General features: G+C 37.0%; 1 protein-coding gene across 1 annotated transcript in view; it reads right to left on the bottom strand.

Annotated features, from left to right (window-relative positions):
- The window catches only part of KIF27 (kinesin family member 27), a 62,046-nt gene extending 40,654 nt beyond the window's left edge, over window positions 1–21,392 (bottom strand). Inside the window, exons 1-6 of the mRNA XM_012721126.1 lie at window positions 21,319–21,392; window positions 17,160–17,544; window positions 10,102–10,302; window positions 6,017–6,972; window positions 2,939–3,082; window positions 1,038–1,244 (exon numbers count right to left, since the gene is read on the bottom strand). Of these exons, the coding sequence (XP_012576580.1) occupies window positions 1,038–1,244; window positions 2,939–3,082; window positions 6,017–6,972; window positions 10,102–10,302; window positions 17,160–17,457 (1,806 nt within the window). The 5' untranslated portion in view covers window positions 17,458–17,544; window positions 21,319–21,392. The remainder of the gene's footprint in view (window positions 1–1,037; window positions 1,245–2,938; window positions 3,083–6,016; window positions 6,973–10,101; window positions 10,303–17,159; window positions 17,545–21,318) is intronic.
- Between the last annotated feature and the right edge of the window lie 824 nt (window positions 21,393–22,216).

Below are 22,216 nucleotides of genomic sequence, written 5' to 3'. Positions count from 1 at the left end.
TTCAAAGAGTATGCGTGTAAATCTAATAAAGAAGAAAAAGGGATCAAAGTGTGTGTGTATACACTTAGATACAAGTATATACTTACATATAAAACTTATAATCAGGATAAAAAAACAAATATAACATTAAAAAAATTAATGGATAGAAAGAGAAGTTCTTTCACAGAACTAGTCAATAGTAAAAGAAACAGTATAGAAGACGTGATATAAAATTAAGTTGAAGTAATAGATATCAAAATTGAATCCTGAATTTCTTCTCCCAAAATCCTATGAAATTTTACCATATATTCAACTATACACTACAAAATAAAACTGAAATTAATAATAACAATGGTTTAAAATTTAAAATCCAACTACTCAAAATTGAAAAACCCCTATCGACCAGGAAAGCAATTGCCTGTCTCACTCTAAGGTGATGAACTGGTCCTGTGGGAAACCCCATGTGACCCCCATTCTGACAGACAGGGAAGTTGGGCCACTGATACAGATATATATCCAATTTAGTGTTCACCCCCACGTCTGCCTCTGTTATTTCTTATCTCTCTGACTGTAACCATCACATGCATCTCACTTATCTCATCTGACTGTAATCATCACATACATCTCATTTACCCCTTCATAAAATTAAGTAGAAACAAAAATTCATTAATCTAATTAGTCTTTTCCACAGCAGAGAGTCTTTGATAACTTTTAAGAGAAAATCTGTGTGTGCTGTGTTTATGTATTTACTAACCCACACAAGCATGTATACATAAATAAAAATTAAAACTAAACTTCATAACTGATTTTTATGCAGACTTACGTCACCTTAGGACTGAATAAAACACAAAAGTGCTTCTGAAAATAGACAAAATCAAAGTAAATGACTTTTAACTTTAAGCACTTCTTTTAAGCATATATAAAAGAAGTATACACAAAGACCCATGAAACCAAACAGGGAAAAAAACCTGCTGACACTGTAAAAATACAGTGTAATATTAATATATAGTAGCTATTCAAATCTCAAAATAAGAAAGAGATTAATGTTTAGATTTTACCTTCCTGGAATCTGATCTTGCTGGGATGTAAATACAACGCCCCAAACGATTATCAAATGGTACAGTATATGGTCTCATTTCATGGGTCCTGACATCTGGCCCATCTCCACAAATTTCCTTAGCTGAAGATGTCATTGACAGGTTAGCTTTTGTTAGTTCTTCACTCAGTTGATCCACAAGAAGTTGTTGTTCTATTATTTTTTCATTCTTTGTAGAAGAAAGATGAGAATATTAAAAAGAAAACCTCAATATACATATAGAACATTATATAAGTAAATTGTACATTGACCAAAACTGCAACTACTTTAACAGTACACTAAAACCTATTTAGCCAAAGGCTAACCTCTAGGAGTTCACAACAATCTAGGATATTCACAGAGACAGAAACTTTTGACAAGTAAGCAGCAACAAACACAGTCTAAAGAGTCAAATACTCAAAGCTAATGCCCTACACACTGTGACTGGTTAGTGTGCCGATCTGAAGCACACTGATTAGCTGATTTTTATAGAAGTTTGAGCTTTCAGAGTGAAATCCAAGAAGTAAAAAAAGAAGTGGGAAAAGCAAGAAAGAAGTGCAAACGACAAAGGAAACAAAAAATGGTAATAGGTAGAGGGAAGTGAAGGCCTTTATTCAGTGAAAAACAAAGCCAAAAGCACAGAGCTAGAGAGCCTGGGGAAAAGGAGAACTCGGACAACAGGAAGAGCAAACTGTATATCAGCAGTGGGGGTTGTAGCTGGGGATAGCTGCCAATGGGGAAGGAAGGGGTTGGCTTTCTACATACATAATCAGTGTTTTTACCAACAGATGTCACTGAGTAAAAAACCAAGTCACAGTAAGAAAAAAGTTGTAACCATGTAATTGACAAAGAACTCATAAACAGAATATATAACAAACCGCCACAATACAGATAACTCAGTAGAAAATTAAACAAGAGGGCCTCCCTAGTGGTGCAAGGGGTTAAAGCCCAGCTCTAGGAAGCTATCTATGGCTCTGAAGCCCAAGTTCCATCCCTGGCCAGATACTGACCCACATGGCACAGCAGACCTTTCCTGTCCTGTCAGCTGCTCCCCTCAGCAGTGTATTTCAGTAGATCTGCCTCTTCTGTTCCCCACTCTGTCTCTGGTGAATCCTCTCACTCAAAGCCCTCAAACCTCTGGCCTGTACCCTAGTTCTTAAATGCATAAATTAATATTTTTTTAAAAAAAGAAAAACAAGTAAGAGACTTAAACAAGCACTTTACAAAGGAAGATACCCAAACAGCAAAAAGACATGAAAAGTGCTCAACTTCAGGGCCTCCCTGGTGGCCTAAGGGTTAAGTCTCAGCACTATTAGTGTTAAGGTCTGGGTTTGATCCCCGGCTAGAAAGCTTAACCCACATATTGTATAGCAGACCTCTCCTGTCTCACCCCTGCAAAGTATTTTAGTAAATATGCTCGGTCTGCTCCCCACTGTCTCTGGTGAATCCTCTTACCCCTCTGCACCTCTGGTCTGCACCCAAGCTCTTATAAGCATAAATGAATAAGATAAATCTTTTTTAAAAAGTAAATCATAGAGTATATAAGGATAATCTAACAAATTAAAAAGTTCAAGTTATGCCCTTAGATCCCAACTCTTAATGTCAGGTTATCCCTTATACCAAGATAAACAATTATAAGGGCAAAATATTGAGAAAAGATAGTATGATTTGCAAAGCAAGTTCCTAGGTATTATATTTATATTTGTGAAATGTAAGCTAAACTAGAAATCTTTTAGATGCCTGCCTGTGTTCAGAATTCTTCCACAGAAACCTACTTTTGTAAATCTCCCCATTTATGATTTAAAATTATTTTCTTTCAGTTACTATTTCAACTAAATCTACATAAACCTACAGAACCAGATATTGAAAACATTAAGAAACTACCTGCAACTTATTCACTTTCTGTGCTTCTTTCAAGGATATAACATGTCCTTTGTTTTCCTGTACCATGGCTTGTACTTGATTCTTTAGTTCCTTCACCTCCAGTTCCTTCTGATTAAATACTACTTCATCAGCAGCAAGAGCACACTGGTAGGAGAAAATACAGGAGAGAATCACCATGGAAAATACTTGAGAGTCCACATAATACAAAACAGTGATATAACAGCTTGAAGTCTCAACAAATTTTCTTATCCTGTTTATTTTTGACATTTCTCCTGGTTTCCTAATAAGAGACTGTCATGATCTATCACAGCCATCACATAAGACTTAACATAAAAATAAGAAGATTTTCTGATTTTTATTTCCTGCTTTTTAAAAATAAAAGCTAGTTATTCCAGATTCTAAAGTATATTCAATAAAAGCTATAAATTTGCTCTAATTACCATAAAATTCTAGTGTGGGTTTTTAAAAAACAAAGAGGTTACAATGTCCAAACTGACCTAGAAGGTATAAGAATTTATTTGAATGTTTATTAAAAAAATGTCTATTTTGGCCCTCCCTGGTAGCGCAGCGGGTTAAAGCACAGCACTGAGAATCTAAAGCCGCTTCCGCATGAGTTCGATTCCCGCCTGCCCCGGAGGTGACCACATGGCGTGGCAGACCTCTCCTGACCCGCCAGCTGTTCCCCTCAGCAGTGTACTTCGTCAATCTGCCTGTTCTGTTCCCCACTCTGTCTCTGGTGAAGCCTCTCACCACCCCTGAGCCTCTGGCCTGTACCCCAGTTCTGTATGCACAAATAAATAAATCTTTAAAAAAAAAAGTCTGTTTTTTACACTTTCACATGCAGATGTCATCTTTTTAGATGTCATATTTTAAGTCTTTTTAAAGTTATTTAAACTTTACTACTTAAAAATTATTTTTAAAATAATAATACTTTTTACTCAATTTTCAAAGCAGACATTTGCCAAGGATCTACTTTATGTCAGGGACTTAGCATTTAAAAAACCTTTCGCTAAACAGATACAATTCCTTTCATGAAGAAACAAAGGCATAGTGAGATGAAAACTTCTTTCCAAGTAGACACAGTGGGTAAACCAAACTCCTAACATTGAACCCAGGCCTGTCTGGACCCAAAGCCTGTGTGAAAAGAAAAGATGAGCAGAACGAGGAGATGATTTACAGTAACTTGTTCACTTTATAAATAAAGCTTAATATACAAAATGGATGAAGTGCAATACTCCCAGGCAGCAGCTCCAAGGTAAAGGGGACCTGCGCTGGGACCAGCTTGATTCTGTCAGCCTCACTTGTGACTTTGGACAAGACCCTTCTTTTCTCTGCTAGAATCCTCCCTTAAATGATCAAATGATGATGAGCATGATCCTGATGGTCTCTATAATCCTTTAAATTTATAAAACCTGTGTGACTTCCCTCCTGCATAAGAAAAGATTTAACTGTAACTCTCATTAGCTAATATTCTCTTTCATGGGCATTTATTGCCTTCCTAGTACTGCACTTTTCAATATTTTTATATATGCTTGATAAGCTCTACATCATACAGCAAACAAATATTTTCCAAATGATCAAAATCATGTATGGGTAAAAGATCCATTCAAAACACAAGAGAGAGAGAGCAGTGGATTTTAATGTCTAGATCTTAATGAACGAAAGTTTCAAACCCTAACTTGGAAGTAATCTTTAGAACATTTCTACTTGTTGGTATAATATTGACATTTATCTGAAAAGGGCATTAAAATATTAAATACTGGGCCCTCCCTGGTGGCACAGTGGATTAAGGCGCAGTACTGCAAGCTAGCTGCAAATGCTTTGGTGCAGGTTCGATCCCCAGCCCCAGAGGTGACCCATATGGCGCCGCAGACCGCTCCTGACCCGCCTGCTGCTCCCCTCAGCAAGTATACTTTGTTGACGTGGCTGTTCTGCTCCCCAGTCTGTCTCTGGTGAATCCTCTCACAGCCCCTGAACCTCTAGCCTGAATGCCAGTTCTGTATGCATAAATAAATAAATCTTTTTTAAAAATTAAATACTACTTCCTTCCAACAATAAATCCATGAGGCTAGTTCCTCATATACTTCAACTAAAACAAATATTGTAGTAAGTTGAATGATAAAACAGATATGAAAATCCACCTATCTTTTCTTCAGCCAAAAATGAAAAGATTTGTAGAAACATAAAACAGTTTGACTCTTATTAAATACTTGTTTGAGGAAGGTTAATTTTTATCCAAAAAATGTACTTTATATTAACATGTAATGGAGTTGTTTTGAGTGAGAAAACAGTTTAAATTTTTTTAATTTAAATAGGTAAATATCAATGGATTCAATCCACAGAAGCAAAGCCAAAAGATTCAATAAATGCTCTGAAAATAATACAAATGATTTATGACACATATAAAAAGGTGTTGAGGGAATATTTCTAACTACAAAGTTACGTTTTTAACTATAAGTAGTAGTATTTTTTTTTAAACTAAAAAAAATATCCATTTGTCCACCAGATTGTAAACTCTGAAAAAACAGAACTGGAACTATTCTCCACCATTTTTACAATGACACATACTCTCTACCCAAGCATCATAAGGTGCTTTTTGAATGAAACGTGAGAAAACGTAATTCTGAAATCTGTCTCTCTCTCTACACACACACACACAAGCAAAATGTATACATGTACATACTTATGTTCTTTAAATATTATCAAGTATATTTTGTTTAAAAAAATATTCCAAACTCAAAGGATGAAGGTTTTTTTTTTCAATAACTCATTAAAGTACTACATTTAAAAAAAGTATTTTTTTTTCTGAAATTGCTTGTTTTCATTCTCTACATTAAGGACTAGGTCCACATGAGCATAACAAATGAAAATATATTTTAAGGAGCAGAGAAAGGAGAAGTAGCCAAAAAAGAACAAATTATGAGAAAGCAAGGGGAAAAGAGAAGGGTGAACAAAATGGTAAAAAAGATTTTACATATTAATGATTTTTAAAAGCTTCTGAGCTTCCACAATGAATCTTACTTGCTCACATAAATGTGACCCTTAAACCAGTCACTTATAGAAATGGTGTCTAAGTACCTGGCATTTCTTAAGCTCTCGCTTAAGATGGAGAACTGTAATGTCCTGTGGTCCTTCTTCCAGGTTAAGAGAGCCTCTGCCGCCTCTGAATGAGGTGAGAATTGCCTTCCGGACCTCCTGTGTCATGTTAAACCACTCCTGCAGCTTGTGTTGCTGTTTCTGGGTCAGTCTGACAGCATCTTTCAACTCCACTAGAAAGGTAAAGGCTTCCTCTAAACAGTTTTGGTAACCCAGACATTCTCCTTGTAGCTGAGCCACCTGTTCCTCAAGAGAATGGATTTTACTTTTATCGGGAGTACTCTCTCGGGTTTGGCTAGTTTGGCTGATACTAGCCTGCTGGCTCTGCAAAGCTTCTCGAAGCAACTTAATCTCAAATTCCATTTCGTCCATGCGGTCTGACTCAGGGCTGAAGTTTAAGATAGGTTTGTTTCTAATGTTGCGTGCTCTGTTAGCGTATTTAAGAGAATTTAAGGACTCGTCGAAATCTGAGGAGGATGGGCTGACACAAGTGATCATGACAGTCTTGGCACTGCCTCCCAGGGAATCTTTCAGAAGGCGGGTGATTTTAGCATCCCTGTAAGGAATATGTGAACTCTTCTTGCGTGGATCCCCTAGAGCGCTTATCACGTTTCCTAAAGCCAGCAGCCCACTGTTGATTTGAATGGATTCCTTAAACCGTTCACCAGTATTCCCTGTTTTCGTTACTCTTTCTGATCCAGCCAAATCCACAAAGTGGAACTTTGAGACAATATGCCGATGCGAATACCAGTCTCCATCTTCCACTGCATCTATATTTTTTTCAACTTGACAAATGCTGATGGTAAAAATAGCGTGTGATCTACTGGAGTGCTCGTTCATCTGGGTGGTACCTGTGTGCCTGGCTGCATTCCCCATCTCCAGAAGACTCATCACTTCATCTGCACTCTCCACCTGGCATTCCTTGGCCCCAACAATCACTTAAAACAGCAATAGCAAGGTTTAAAGCCCAGATTTAACCAAAATCCAGTAGCTAAATTACACAAATTTGTTAAAAAAAAAAAGCATCTCAAACAATAATTAACAGCAACACCACTAAATACTTTTAGATAACCTCCTAAAGAAACTTTTAATAAAGAGCAATCATTTCAATACTTAAATTCTAAAAGATCTAATATATACATTTTAAACAATTTTTATAAACTGGTCTCTTTAGGCCACACATTCTTTAAAATGATTGACAAAAGAAAAATTTCCATTCAGTTATTTTGATTTACAGTTTACTAATGAAATCTAGTTAATAAAATAAATATATAACTCAAAAGAATTTGTAGTAACAAAATTAATTTTTTAAGCTTTGTTAATATTCAAGTTTTTTTTGTACTATGGAGTCATAGCCAATGATCAAAGAAAATTCAGTATAAAGTCACTTGTATATTAAAAAAACAAGTATGCCCTATATATGAGTACAAAGTAAACAAAAGCAAAAAAAAAAACTGATTTCAATAGCAGATCAAGAACCAAAAATAAACTAAGCTTATTACCTACTTTGTGTTTTATTCAAAAATATTTCAAAAAAGAATAGGTGGGTTTGGGATTTAAAATTAGAACAATAAAGCTCCTGATTCTGAGCTCAAATTGTTAATAGAGGAGGCACTCTGTCATGCTATTGTTTCTTTGAAAAATAATCATTTTGCTTGCATTAGTTCTACCTTGATACCTTCACAACCTTCATTCAAAGTTCTAAATTATACTGTACTGCAAACAGGCAGTGCTAAAATATCAATAATTATAAAATATGGAAACAACTGTTAATCACAGTGATTTTCATAAGTTTTTTTTAATGTTAAGCTTTCATTTTCGAACTGTCTATGGTTCTGAAACCCAGCTGCAAATCTCCTGGGAACTTTATGAACAAAGAAAGTACCAGTGCTCAGGCACTACTCATATGAATTCATCAGAATCTTTGAAAAGCAGGGCCCAGGATGGTACTTGTTGAGCAGTATCAGGGTTGGATACCAACTAAATAATATCAAATAAATGTATTTTTGGTTGTATGGGACATGATATAAGCTATATGGCAATTTGTCATTTATTTATGGCATTATATAAGGTAGATAGGATAATTTGCTTCATCCTTTCACAAATTTTTCAGGATTGAATCAGCTATAGAATTATTTTAAGCTATGGATAAATTTGATCTTCAGTTCATCAGGCATGATAGTGTATACTTTTGTACTGTGAGGCTATTTTATTATAAGTATGCATTATTTTTGTAATTTTTAATAAAAGGTAAAAACATTCACATTAGCATTTCAACATACCAGTCTTAATTCCATACAGAAAAGATAAGACTATACTGAGTGATCTAGTAAGACCATAACAAATCACGTATGCTTTCTTTCTGAGAAACAAGCCTTATTTCCTCAAGCATTCAGCATACAAGGCTGCCAGACAGGGCGTAAGAGAAGGAGAGCGTTACTGTCCTTCCAGACTGTTGACGGAATCCCCAGCTACTATACTTCCCAAACTGCTAGGAACTTCCCCCAAGGAGTCATTCCTCTGGCAGGTTTTCTCTAGGAAGGTTCTACTAATTCTAAGAGAGAAAGACATCCAAGAATAGACATTACAATGTTATTAAAAATAGTGAAAATCAGGCTCTCCCTGGTGGCACAATGGGTTAAAGCATCATATTATGAAGCTCTCTGAATCCTCTCCAATACGAGCATGATCCCCTGCCCCAGAGGTGACCCACATGGTGCAGCAGATCTCTCCTGACTTGCCCGCTGCTCCCCTCAGCAGTGTACTTTGTCAGCTGGCCTGTTCTGCTGCCCACTCATCTCTGGTGAACCCTCTCACCCACCACACCTTGGCCTGTACCCCAGTTTGTGAGCATAAATAATCTTTTTAAAAAAATGGTGAAAATCTGGAAATAATCTGAATTTCCTACAATGGCATGTTAAGTGAATTGTAATATATTCAGACCATAAAGAGGCATAAATAAGGAAAATGTGTAATGACATATGGAAATGCTTACAATATAAATATTAATTGAAATAATAAAATACAATCCTGTATACAGGGTTGCAAGTATGTATTTTTTAATTATTTATGTACAAAGAAAAAGAAACCTGGAAGGAAACATCCCAAAAAGAGGAAGATGTTATTTCTGGGTCCTGGGATCTCTAAATTTCCTATACTTCCCCATATTTTTAAAATGTTATATGATGAACATATTGCCTTTTAAATCCAAAAAGCAGAAAGCATTATTCTTTAAAATGCTATGCATTTTGAACCTCTTATTCTAATGTCCCATTCCCAAACAAGTGAATATTTAATGAGATTAATAGGTTGCTAGCACAGAAAGTCAGTCCTTAAGAGACACAAAAAAAGGATAATATAGATACAAATAAACTAAATTAAAAATTAAAAAAGAGGGGGCCCTCCCTGGTGGCGCAGCGGGCTAAAGCACAGCACTAAGAAACTTAAGCCACTTCCGCATGAGTTCGATTCCCGCCTGCCCTGGAGGAGATCCACATGGCGAGGCAGACCTCTCCTGACCCGCCCGCTGCTCCCCTCAGCAGTGTACTTCATTAATCTGCCTGTTCTGCTCCCCACTCTGTCTCTGGTGAATCCTCTCACCCTCCACATCTCTGGCCTGTACCCCAGTTCTGTATGAATAAATAAATCTTTAAAAAAAAAATTAAAAAAGAGGAAGCAATAGGCATGCTGAGACAAAAATCAAAGAGGTAGCAACAAGGTGAGTTCTAATCAACTTGGACAAACACAAAATAAATGCCAACCTCCATCACAGGATAGGCCCGGCAGGATAAAAAAGGTCAATGCAGTCTATTTCACAGACTTTCTTAAGGGGAATGGTGGGGGCACTTATAGACAATTAGTATTGAATTATAAATTACTAAATTTACCTTACCAGTCTGAACTTCTTTTTACCAGGGTAAATGTTGATGATTAGTAAGTTATTCAATTTTAAAATAATTTCAATTTGCTTCTATGTCTGTTTTAAAGATTGTTTGGAATATCTCTAGAAACTGCATTCATCATATCTGTTTGATAATGAAGGCAATCAATTAAGTAGCCTGTTTTACCTGTGTTTCCTTTTTCATCTTCTCTGATATGAAGATCCTTCACAGATGTCTCCAGTTCTAGAAGATCTCTTAACTCTTCCTTGTATACTTCTATATAAGACACTTTTATATTAAAGTCAATGCCAGGATTTTCACAGATATTTTGAAATATTTCTTGGATAGCTCGAGGAATGATACCCTTTTGACCCTCCACAACTGAAGCTGAAAATTTAGAAAAAGAAATCCTGAAACTTAAAGAAAACCTACAGACCCAAATAAGTAGTAAATAAGTACTTAATTTGCTAACATTTGTCTATATTATAAAAATTTTTAACCATATAATAAAATTCAGAGGTAAAAATTTTCGCATGCCTGCCCTTGCTCAAAGTGCATCCATGCATTCATCCATCAAGTACCTACAACGTGCCAAGCAGTATTTTAAGACCCTGGGAACTATCAATGAACAAAAGAGAAGAAATATAACCCTACCCTTATGACACTGTATTAGGAAAGACAGACAATAGTAAAAAGTAAGTGAGAAGTGAATTATATGTTATATTAATGGTGAAAAAAACAGCAAGGTAAAGGGGACTGGAAGTGCAAGTAAGTTTAGGTGGAGATACTTTCAACTTTAAATAGTGGTGTCACATGATGCAACATTAAGGAGCCAATTTGAGCTCCTTAAGATTTGACAAAGATGAGGGAACAGAGACCTAGACAGAAAAAAAAACAACCAACAGGTATTGTGAACTGGTAAACTGGAGTGATCCATAAGCAAGGAGGTCAGTGTGGCTGGAGCAGAGGAAATGAGAGACCCTGGGGGGTAAGGCAATGAGGTGACAGAAGTTAGACCCTATAGGTGGACTGTGTTTTATTCTGAGATGAAAGCCACCGGAGCACAGCAGTTATCACTTAGGAGCCGCATGCAGTAACCGAGAGTTGAGGATGTTAGGGTTAGACACAATGGTGGCTGCTATAGGATGGCAGCAGAGAAAGGTAAGAGGTAAGCAGATTTATGTTGAAGAGAGCTATTCAAATTTCCCAGCAGATTTTATGTGGAATGTGAGGGAAATCAATGTGTCAAGGGTGACTCCCTAGTTTTGTCTTAAACCACCGGAGTTGCCATCAACCAATATGGAAGAGTGGGTCAGCACTTTCTGACCTATTTAATTTCATCCGTTATTAGGCATCTGATTGTGAAGGTTGAATGGACAGTTGGATGAGAGTTCGGAGCTCAAGATAGTTGTGTGGACTGGAGGCCAGAAACTGGAAGTCAATTACAAATAGAGGGTTTTTAATTTTGTGAGGTTGGATGAAACCAAGGGGAGAAAGGAGTCAGAAGAGAAGAACACGAGAGACTGAGCCTTGGGCACTTCAATTACTGGCTTACTTGCAAGGAACCAGTCGTAGAGCCTGGGAAGCAACTAGTTCAGTGGGAGGAAAATCAAGAACATAGTGGCCTGGAGACCAAGGGCAGAAGGTGCAGCCATCTGCAGGCAGGTCAGTAAGATGGGGCATGAGAACCAAACACTGCTTTAGTAAGATGAAGGTGACTTGTTATTTTATTTTTATCTTGAAAAATGCAGCTTCAACAGGGAAAGGAAATGACACAGTGAGTCATAAATGATACCTTCAAGGTTTTGCTACAAAAAACAGAAACAGATGGAAGATGGCAGTGAAGGTGAGTAAAGAAAGGTTGTTAATTGTTTTAAGATTCAGTAAAAGGTTACTCAGTCTTCTCTCAAGCATTAATGCCAAAATCTATTAAAATTATATCATTTATATCACTTAATTGATGGTAAATTATGATGACAATAATCTGAACACAATTTATGATTATTTACTTGTTTAGTACTATGCAAGCGAATACTGAGCAAACCAGGCCTCTTCCCTATGCAAATGTAAATTGGTAATGTCTTGGAGAACTGTCAGTATCACAAGTTTAAATATCATTTCCCTCTGATAGAGTCCCAAAGGGACACATGTCCACAAAGATGTTGGATAAGATTAGTAAAGATTGCTTGTAACTGGGCTACTCTGGTGGTGCCGAGGTTAAAGTCTCAGTGCCATCAAGCTATTGCCAGCCTCTGTGGCGTGAGTTTGATCTCTGGCCAGAGAGCTTACTCACCTAGCACCGTGGACCTTTCTTGTCTCTCCTGCTGCTGCTGCCCTCAGCAGTGTACTTCACCAGATCTGCCTGTTCTGCTCCCCACTCTGCTTCTGGTGAATCCTCCCACCTGCACTTCTACCCTAAACCCCAGTTCGTGTATGCACAGGTACATAAAAATAAGTTTATTTTTTAAAGATTGCTTGGAACGGTGAAAAAGATCTGAGCAATCTAGTAAATCCATTAGGTGGAGAATGGCTCAATAGTATAACATATACCTACTGTTAAACACATGTCTAAGATATATGAAATTAAAAAAAAAAAGGAATTATAGCACAAGTCTCATTTGGGTAAAAAAATTACATATACCTATGCAAAGAATTCTTTATTTTTAAAAACTATATATAGTTATTAAAGTACCGTTGTACCTCTTTGCTGATGTTTTGACAGTATAGGATTTCCACCCTCAGGACTAGTCACCACAGTGCGCCCACCACCAAAGCCCCCATAGTCCTCCAACACAGTCCATTGAGCAAAAAATATACAATAGTTAATAATGGCAACTTCTGGGGAATTAGATAGGATAGGGAGCAAAAGAAAGGCAAAATTTTACTTCTTATATTAGAGTTGTAATATTTGAATTTTTACCAGTGGAAACAATTTTTACACATACATAGTTTAAAAATAAAGATTTAAATATAATTTGAATGAAGATAATTCAATATTCTGTATATAGAATCAGAAGGAACAAAAAAACAAACGATCTTACAATCAAATGACATGACAAAAAAAATCTAACAGTGCAAAAAGATAAGATTTAATAAGAAAATATTTTAATGAAAAGTCTCAGGAATGCAACAGGCATAAGTAACAACCGGAGAGTTCAATATTGGTTCCTGCCAAATCCACTCTCATCCCTGTAGAATTCACAAGAGATGCCACTACTGGTAAGAATCACTGTAATAAAAGTCTTTGAGCTTCTAAACAACATGTATTGTCTGAAGCAGAAAAAGTTATGAAAAGGCAGGGACTGACCACAGGAAGGATCAACCTATTTCACGGTCCTTTGCACTGAAATATTTTTCTCTTTACGTCCCTTATTATGGCCAGATGGAATTCCTATCACTGAAATACAACCTGTTAGTGGGAATTCTTTTTGAGAAATCTGTATAAACCAGTTACTTAAATAAAAATTTTAAAATAGGGTAGGGCCTCCCTGGTGGCACAAGGGGTTAAGTCTCAGCATTGTGAAGCTATCTGTAAGCCATTGTAGCAGTTCACCACAGCCAGGGAGGTTAAGCCACATAGTGCAAAAGACCTTTCCTTTCCTATCTTGCCTGCTTCTCCCCTTAAAATTTAAAATAAGTCATGGAATATACTGGGCCTACAAGCTAAAAAGTTTCTGTAGGCCTATTTAGAAAACTGTCCACTATCCCAGGGAAAACGTCAAGCAACAAAAGCTTGCTTATGAATGAAGTGGTTTTGTGTGTGTGTGTGTTTTGTTTTTAAGATGTACTTATTTATGAAGTACAAGCCAAAGTTTCGGATGGTGAGAGGATTCACCAAGACAGTATAGGAAGTAGAACAGACAGATGGATGAAATACACTGCCTGAGGAGGGCAGCAGGTGAGTCAGGAGAGGTCTGCAGCACCATGTGGGTCAGCTCCCTGGCCAGGGATGGAACTTATGCTGCAGTGGCCGTGGATAGCTTCATAGTGCTGTGCTTTAATCTGCTGTGCCACCAGGGAGGGCCCATGAATGAACTTTTAACAGCAACTTGTTTCCAACTTCGAGATTACTGATATTTACATGTTTTTATAATTATCCTGAAAAACCTGAATCTCCATTAACTTGGATTGCTTTTCACATAACTTAAGATACAAGACTGCCATCATGTGGCTAGTAAAGGAAGCTGTACGTTTTCCAACGAAAAGGAAGCAATAATTCTTTTTTTGAGAGCTTCAGGAACTAGCCAATAGAAATATCTATACACCATAGTATATATAGGCATTCTAAGTTAGCCAGACTATGCAGGTGATCAGAAATAATACATTCATTTCCCCCTTAAACAGATAACAAAGTACAATAATTCAAAAGACTTGTCAAAAAGCTGAATTTCAATTAATACTTCTTTTAAAAGCCTCGGTGTGTATTTTCATAACCTGAGTAGCACATTTTCAATGTTAAGCTTTTATCCCTAAAGTAGACTATTTCTGAAAAAACCTGTAAGTTTTTATACCTCAAAAGTAATCATTTAAAGAGTACACAAATAAGAGTTTTTAGAGAAGAGTAGGCTTGGTTTAAACACACACACACACACACACACACACGTTAAATCCAAGATTCTGAAAAGCAAAAATAAATAAATAAATAAGAATACCAGTTTAAATAGCACTCTACGGAAAAATAAGAGATTTTTCATTCAGGCATAATACCTAGCATGCTACTCCAGACACCGCAAATGAGCAAATAATGCTATTCCCTCCAATAATGTTTTTCTATCAGTATAAAGCGAATGTAACTTTAGATAGGTATAGGAGGAAAGAGGACATTATTTTGCAAGACCTATATTTAAACAGCAGATAACTAACCCAAAAATGCTGTCCTACAAGGAGAGAACATCTAGGCAGTCAAAAATGCTCACCAGTTATCACCAGTACACCAAGAAATGTAACTTCAAACAATACAATTTGCATCTATCAGATGGCAATATACCTATATTTGCATCTAGCATACCTATATTTGCATCTAGCATCTATATCTTGCATCTAAATAGATATATTGCCATCTGATAGATGCAAATTATCAATCCAATATATATATATATATATATATATATATATATATATATATATATATATATCACTTTGACAGTAAGTGGCAAATAACTTCCATATTGGTGGTAAGAATACATAATGGCACTTTTTTGACATTTCTGTGGGTGATCAGAAATGCAGACATGCATAATGTGACTCAATGAATCCACTTCTAGAACTCTATTCCACTGAAATATTAATACCTCGGCATAAAGTTCAGTGTACAATAATATTTTATAATGTAAATGCTGATAACAATAAAAATGAGAAACAACCTAAATGTCCCATATTACTGAAGTGAATTATTACCCAAACAAGGAAATAAAATTATATTTAAAAAAATGAGACAAACTTCTATGATTCAGATGGAAAAAGATGAAATATTTTGTCAAATGCAAAAAGAAAGCTAAAGAACCATAGGTATAATAACTTACTAAGCAACCTAAACTGTATTGCATTAGTATTTTTATATACCTAGAAAAATGTCTACAGGACTTTAGAATGGTATATATTAACCTTGTCATTTCCTGAAATAAAAAGAATTTTCAGTTGCTTAATTTAATTTATAAAGCATCTATAGGACTCTTTCAATGAACCTTCATATTTTTTTTTTAACTAGGGAAAAAGACACCATTAAACAGTGGTTCCAAATGGTGTCTATTTCTTCCAATATAATATAGAGCACCTTACAGCAGTCAAAATATTTTATGATTACAGGAACTTTTATAATGTTTTCCCTTAAAGAATTAAAATTGTAGTCATGGCCCCTTAGCAAAAAAAAAATTGTCAACAAAATCAGAATATTTTACAATTCCTAAAAGGATAAAGAGTATGAATCTTTAACATCATTAAAAAATGGCAATCAAAAAAAGCTATCATCCAGTGGTGCAACGGGTTAGGACGTAGCACTGCAAGCAAGCCACAGCTGCTTCAGTGCAAGTTCGATCCCCCACCCCAGAGGTGACCCACATGGTGCTGCAGACCTCTCTTGGCCCACCCACTGCTCCCCTCAACAGTGTACTTTGTGGATCTGCCTGTTCTGCTCCCCACTCTGTCTCTGGTGAATCCTCTCACTGCCCCTTCACCTTTGGCTTGCATCCCAGTTCTGTATGAATAAATAAATCAATCTTTAAAAAAAAAAAAAAGCTAGCATCCTTAAGAAAAAACAAACTTACAGTAGAAAAACTGAAATTAATTTTATTAGAAATCATAAAAAATATAGTATCTTCAATCTCCTAATCCTGTGTAATAAGAGATTTTAAAAAATTGGGGGTAATGGGATGACATGTGGGGGTAAAGGGCATTTAGTCCCCTACATTTATCTCTGAAATGAGGGATTTCTCAAACCTCAAAGCCACTCTCCAGTCTTTCCCCTATAAGACTCCTAAGTGTAATCAGATATGCTTTTTTGAAGGTGATATAGTCTACATTTAAGAAGAAAATAGGAAAGTATTTACAGTGATTATACATATAGAATGTTAACAATAGTTTGTAGACAATGATACATAAATACAACATTCAAAATCTTATTTTAATAGAAAAAATATCAAATGCAGTAAAGTTTCAAAAGAGGATTTGGCTTCAATCTCAACTCTGTCACTAGCTGCTTAACTTGAACAAGTTCTTTATCATTCTATGGCTAGAGTTCCCCACTAATACATTAAGAGAAATTGTTTTTGAGGTCCCTTCCAGCTCTAAAGGAATTTCTCTGTTTCCATTTTTTTCCAAACCAGAATTAAAACAGGAGACAATGTTCCTTAAGATGGCATTTTAAAGTGGAAATCTAGCTAGAAGCAGTGTACGTTTCTCCTAGCACCTCTAAGCCCTGGTTGCAGGACTCTTTATTTATAAGCAGACTGTTAAAGGATGCGAAATCTGCTTGTGAACTCATTTCTCTTTATTTGAATTGAATTCAAAGCGGCAAAGGGCTAAACACTCGGCATTGTTTTACATTTCTTTCCTCAAGCAAATATTATAAATCAAACTTCAATATTTAAAAACAAATCTTGCAGTAATAAATCTTCAGTAATCTTATATCTGATTATACTATTATTTCTTTAGATCAGTATGCTGGCCACCTAGTATGTGCCAGGTATTGTGATATTTAGCTTCTTTCTAGTGTCTCAAACAAAAGTCAAAGAATAGGAGAATCTTACCAACATGGCCTCCTCCAATGGTGTATGTCTTCCCAGATCCAGTTTGTCCATAGGCAAAAACAGTTGCATTATAGCCCTCAATGAGTGATAATACTAGCGGCTTTATACATGTGTTATAAACTTCATCTTGAGTGGAATTTTTGCCAAAAACAAAATCGAAGGTAAAAACTCTATCTCTCCCAATGATAATTTGTTGGGTGTTTGGAATAGCTCTCACACAAGTTTGATGATTATGAAGAACTTCTTTGCACAGCAGTGGTCTAATTCTTACAGCAACTTTTACTGGTATTTCTTCCATGGTAGATTAGATTTTACTAAATAGATTTTCTACTTAATATTCAGTATCTAGTGTGAGAAACATCCATTTTATGTATGATCTGGACTCCTGTGTATCAAAATAAAAACAGAATTTAATTATTGACTCTATCCTAGTACACTAAGCATCTTCTAAAGCAAAGTTAATTAAAGCAGGTTTTGCCCCAAGATAGTTATAGAGTAAATCTGTCTTATAAAAGTACACCCGCTGGTGGCGCAGCGGGTTAAAGCACAGCACTGAGAAGCTAAAGCCACTTCAGCATGAGTTCGATTCCTGCCTGCCCGGGAGGTGACCACATGGCGTGGCAGACTTCTCCTGACCCGCCCGCTGCTCCCCTCAGCAGTGTACTTCGTAGATCTGCCTATTCTGCTCCCTGGTGTCTCTGGTGAATCCTCTCGCCGCCCCTGAGCCTCTGGCCTGTACCCCAGTTCTGTATAAACAAATAAATAAATCTTTAAAAAAAAAAAAGTACATCTGTGATTTATAGATGAAATGTCTAGACTTGCTGCAAAATCATCTCCGGGTTGGGGTCCATGAGTTGGTAAATGAGGAAGTAATAAGTACATGGGATTCCACTATGCTATTCTCTCAATAGTGATCATGTTTCCCAGTCATTAATCAAAATATGAATAATTGGGGAGTTCAAAAATAAAGACAAAAAATTATTGTGTAATTGTACAGGTGCCAAAAAAAAAAAAACACTTTGCCCTAGATTTCACAGTTATATGTTGAAAAATGGCATATGGTCTTTGCTACAAATATCAGAAATAAACCTATGAGCGCAATTGTAAAGATTTCTTACTCAATAAAAATTTTTATTCAAAACTGAACTAGCAGGAAAGCTACCTTACTACTCCTGCATCATATTATACTTTTTTCTTAAGATCTCTAACAGAATAAGTACATAAAGAAGTAAATTGATAGTTACACTTGCAAGGAACAACCTGAGAAATTAATATAAAAATAATTCCACTTACAACATAAAGAATAAAATACTTAGGGAAATGAATAAAATAGGAAAAAAAATCAAATAAAGATATATAAATCTTAAACCCTGAAAACTACAAAATGTTGTTGAAAGAAAATCTACGTAAGTGGGAAAACATCTCACGTTCATGGACTGGAAAACATAATAGTGTTAAGGTGTCACTATTCCACAAACTGATCTCCAGACTCAGCACAATGCCTATCAAAATCCCAGCCAACTTATTTGCAGAAAGTGACAATTTGATCCTAAAATTCATGTATTAATTCATGAATCACATCATAGTCAAAATAATATCAAAAAAGAAATTGAAGGATACACTGTTCTAGCTAGGAAGAAAAAAAAAAGCAACAGCTATCAAGACAGTGTCATGCTGGCATAAAACAAACTTAAAAGTAATGGTAAAGAACTGACAATCTATTGTAGAAATAAATTCTCCAGTTAAGGGCAATGGATTTTTGACAAAGGTGCCCAGACAATTCAATGGAGTAAAGAATAGTCTTTTCAACAAATATTTAAAGAGCAACTAGATATCCACACACATAACAATGAAATGGGACTCCTACTCCACATCACATACAAAAAGTAACTCAGTTCCTAAACCTAATTGGAAGAGCTGAAGCTATAAAACTATAAAAAGAAAGCACAAGGATAAATCGTGGATTTGGAAATAGTTTCTCAGATATGACACCAAAAGCAATAGGCAATAAAATGAGAAATAGATTAAAAGGACTCAATCAAACTTAGAAGGACACCATCAAGAAAGTGAAAAGACAACTCATTAAGTGGTAGAACAGTGACCAATTATCATATATAAAGATGATTAATACTATCAGCAACGAGGGAAATGCAATCAAAACCACAATGAGATTCCACTTCACTCCCACTAACATGGCTATCATCAAAATAACCTTAACATGTGTTGGCAAGAATGCAGAGAATATTGAACCCTCATACCCTCCTGATGGAGTACTTTGGAAAACAGTCTGTCAGTTCCTCAAAAAAAGAACACAGTTATCATGTTCATATAAAAACTTGTAAATGAATGTTCAGATAAAATCTTTTAAAAATGTAACAGACAAGTCATCTATGATAATTTCTAGGTTAAATTATGGTAAATAGTAGGGAAAACACTGTGATTTTTGGAGAGGTACATCTTGAAAACTAACATTAAGTAACCTAGCAGTTTAATGCATTAAAATAATTGCTTGTAATGAAAACTGCAATTATGACATTTAATATTCACTAGTCTTTTAAAAACTAACAACTCAGGAGCAGTATTGTGCATTTATAGTTTTGTGAGTGGATAGTCTGCAAAAGACCACAATAATAAAAAATATTTACATCACTTTACTAAGAGCCCAATGAGAGTAAAAAAAATATCAGCTCCCCTGGGCTATAAAATCCCAAAACAGAGTCAACAAACCATCTTTAATGGCCAAAACAAAGGTACACCTACCCTTGGCAGTTTTCATCATTCCAGTGAAATTCTGAACTGGAAAAAGAAACCACTTATATATACGATCAGTCCTTTCTTGGATCCTGAAGACTGTATCATTTTGTACTGGAAACTTTTCTAAAGAAACTGCAAAAATACTGTAGGAATTGGTTCTTTCAAATGTCTCTAAACACCTTGTTATGCTATCACATTAAAAAAAAAGTCATTGTGTATGTTTAGCCACGTCTAACAAAACTGCTAATAAGAGGTGCCAAGTATAACTGCTATAGTTTCACGTTCTTGGCTTTTATAATGGGAATATCTATAAACAATATGTCTATATGCCTATATGCCTTCACCTACTCTAACCATTATGGGCATGAAGAGCCCATAAATACTTGACTTGTAAAAAAAAAAAAAATCCACAGTATATATACTTCTTCAGATTCCGGTCAACCACACTTATTAGAAGCAAGTGTATTTTCACCAATAAATATGAAGAAAGGTGGAGTTTGATGGGTGTAGGCAAACACAGTAGGCATTACATATATTTAAGTACACGTGCTCAATTAATTCTAGAAATCTGGAAAAGTAAGAGAAATATTTGACCATTTTGCCCTGCCATTAACCAGAAGTTAAGTGATTCCAAAAAGGGTGCCATCCTGTGCCTTCGTTTTTCAAAAGTAGTGCTTGTCTAGAAATTGTAGCTAGTTAATAGTATTTTCATCAGAAACATCCCAGCAAATAGAGAATGAATTGCTTAAAGATCTCTGAAAATAGCCCACATACATAAAGAACAATGCGGAGAAGACAGTAAAAAGGAGAGAGAGAGAGAGAGAGCGATTTAAAAACTTAAAGAGAGGGGCGGTGTTACTTAAAGGATGTTTAAAAGAAAACATGTGGGCACCATTTCTCTTCCTCAGTTATCATCTTCCTCTAAGGAGAGAGGCTTTCAAACTTCTACAGCTTAGGAAAAAACCAAGTTTCAATATCCTCAAAGGAAAACAAAACCGGCGACCAAAAGAAACCCCCAAAGTCGGGGGGCCTCCCCAAACCCTTCAGGTCCCGCACATGGAAGGAGAACACGAGAAATACTCGGGATCCGACTCCGTGTGGGATCGGTCGGTCCCGCCTTCCGGCGCGTCCCGACAACCCGGCCCTTTTCCTATCACCGGAGACCCAACTTCCCCCGGACGCTCGGTGGGGATGCAAGGCCCCTTCCGGCGTCCTCCTCGGTCTCCCCGGCTTTCCAACCGCCTCGGAGCCCATCCCGTGACAGCCCCACACCCCCTGGCTAGCGCCCCCTCCTCCCAACGGCGGGCCAGGAACCCCGGCGCCCTGCGTGGGAGGCCAAGAAGGTGCCGCACCGCACTCGGGAGCAGCAGCCCAGCCCGGCTGGGCCAGCCCGGGGCTCACTGACCGGCTAGAGAAAGCCCGGGTCTCCGGCGGCGAGCGCAGCACAGGACTATTTGGCTGGGCTCCGCCGCGCCGCAGCAGCCGCCTCCCGCGCCTTTTGTTGTCGTGGGTTCTCCCGGCAACCAGCGTAGCCCTCTGGGTACCGCCCCCTCCCGCGGGGCGAGACCGCCCCGCCCAGGCCCCGCCCAGGCCCCGTCCCACCGCTAACAGGCCTGGCGCCTCTGGGCGCCCCCACAAACTACACCCAGAGGTGCAATAGGAGTGATAACCAAAGGGGCTATCCATAGAGACAGGAGAGGTCTGCTGTGCCATGTGGGTCACCCCATGGCGGGGGATGGAACTCCTACTGCAGTGGCTGCAGATAGCTTCATAGTGCTGAGACTTAACCTCTTGTACCACCAGGGAGGGCTGAGTCTCTAGATAATTTCACTTAGTATAAGGCTCTCAAGGTTCACCCACTTTGTAGCCTGTGTCAGAATTTCCTTCCTTTTTAATGCTGAATAATATTCTGCTATTATGTATATACCACACTTTATTTTTTCACTCATCTGTAGTTGCATGCACACTTGGGTCGTTCCCACCTTTTACAAATACTGCTTCTAAAAACAGGAGCATAAATACCTCTCCAGGATCCCTCTTTCAATTATTGTAGGTATATGCCCCAAAGTGGAATTTCTGGTCATATATGAATCACATTTTATTTTGGGAGGCACTGCCATACTATTTTCCATTGCAACTGTACCATTTTGTATTCCTACCAGCATCATCTTGGGTTTCATTTTTTCTGCATCCTCATCAATCTCCTTGCTTTTTTTTTTTTTTTTAAAGATTTATTTATTTGTACATACAGAACTGGGGTACAGGCCAGTGGTACAGGGGCGGTGAGAGGCTTCACCAGAGAC

This window comes from Condylura cristata, unplaced genomic scaffold (genome assembly GCF_000260355.1).
Source record: "Condylura cristata isolate star-nosed mole 26May11 unplaced genomic scaffold, ConCri1.0 scaffold00006, whole genome shotgun sequence".
NCBI lineage: Eukaryota > Metazoa > Chordata > Mammalia > Eulipotyphla > Talpidae > Condylura > Condylura cristata.
Note: the sequence above shows the minus strand (reverse complement) of the source record. Positions and strands in the feature narration are given on the sequence as shown.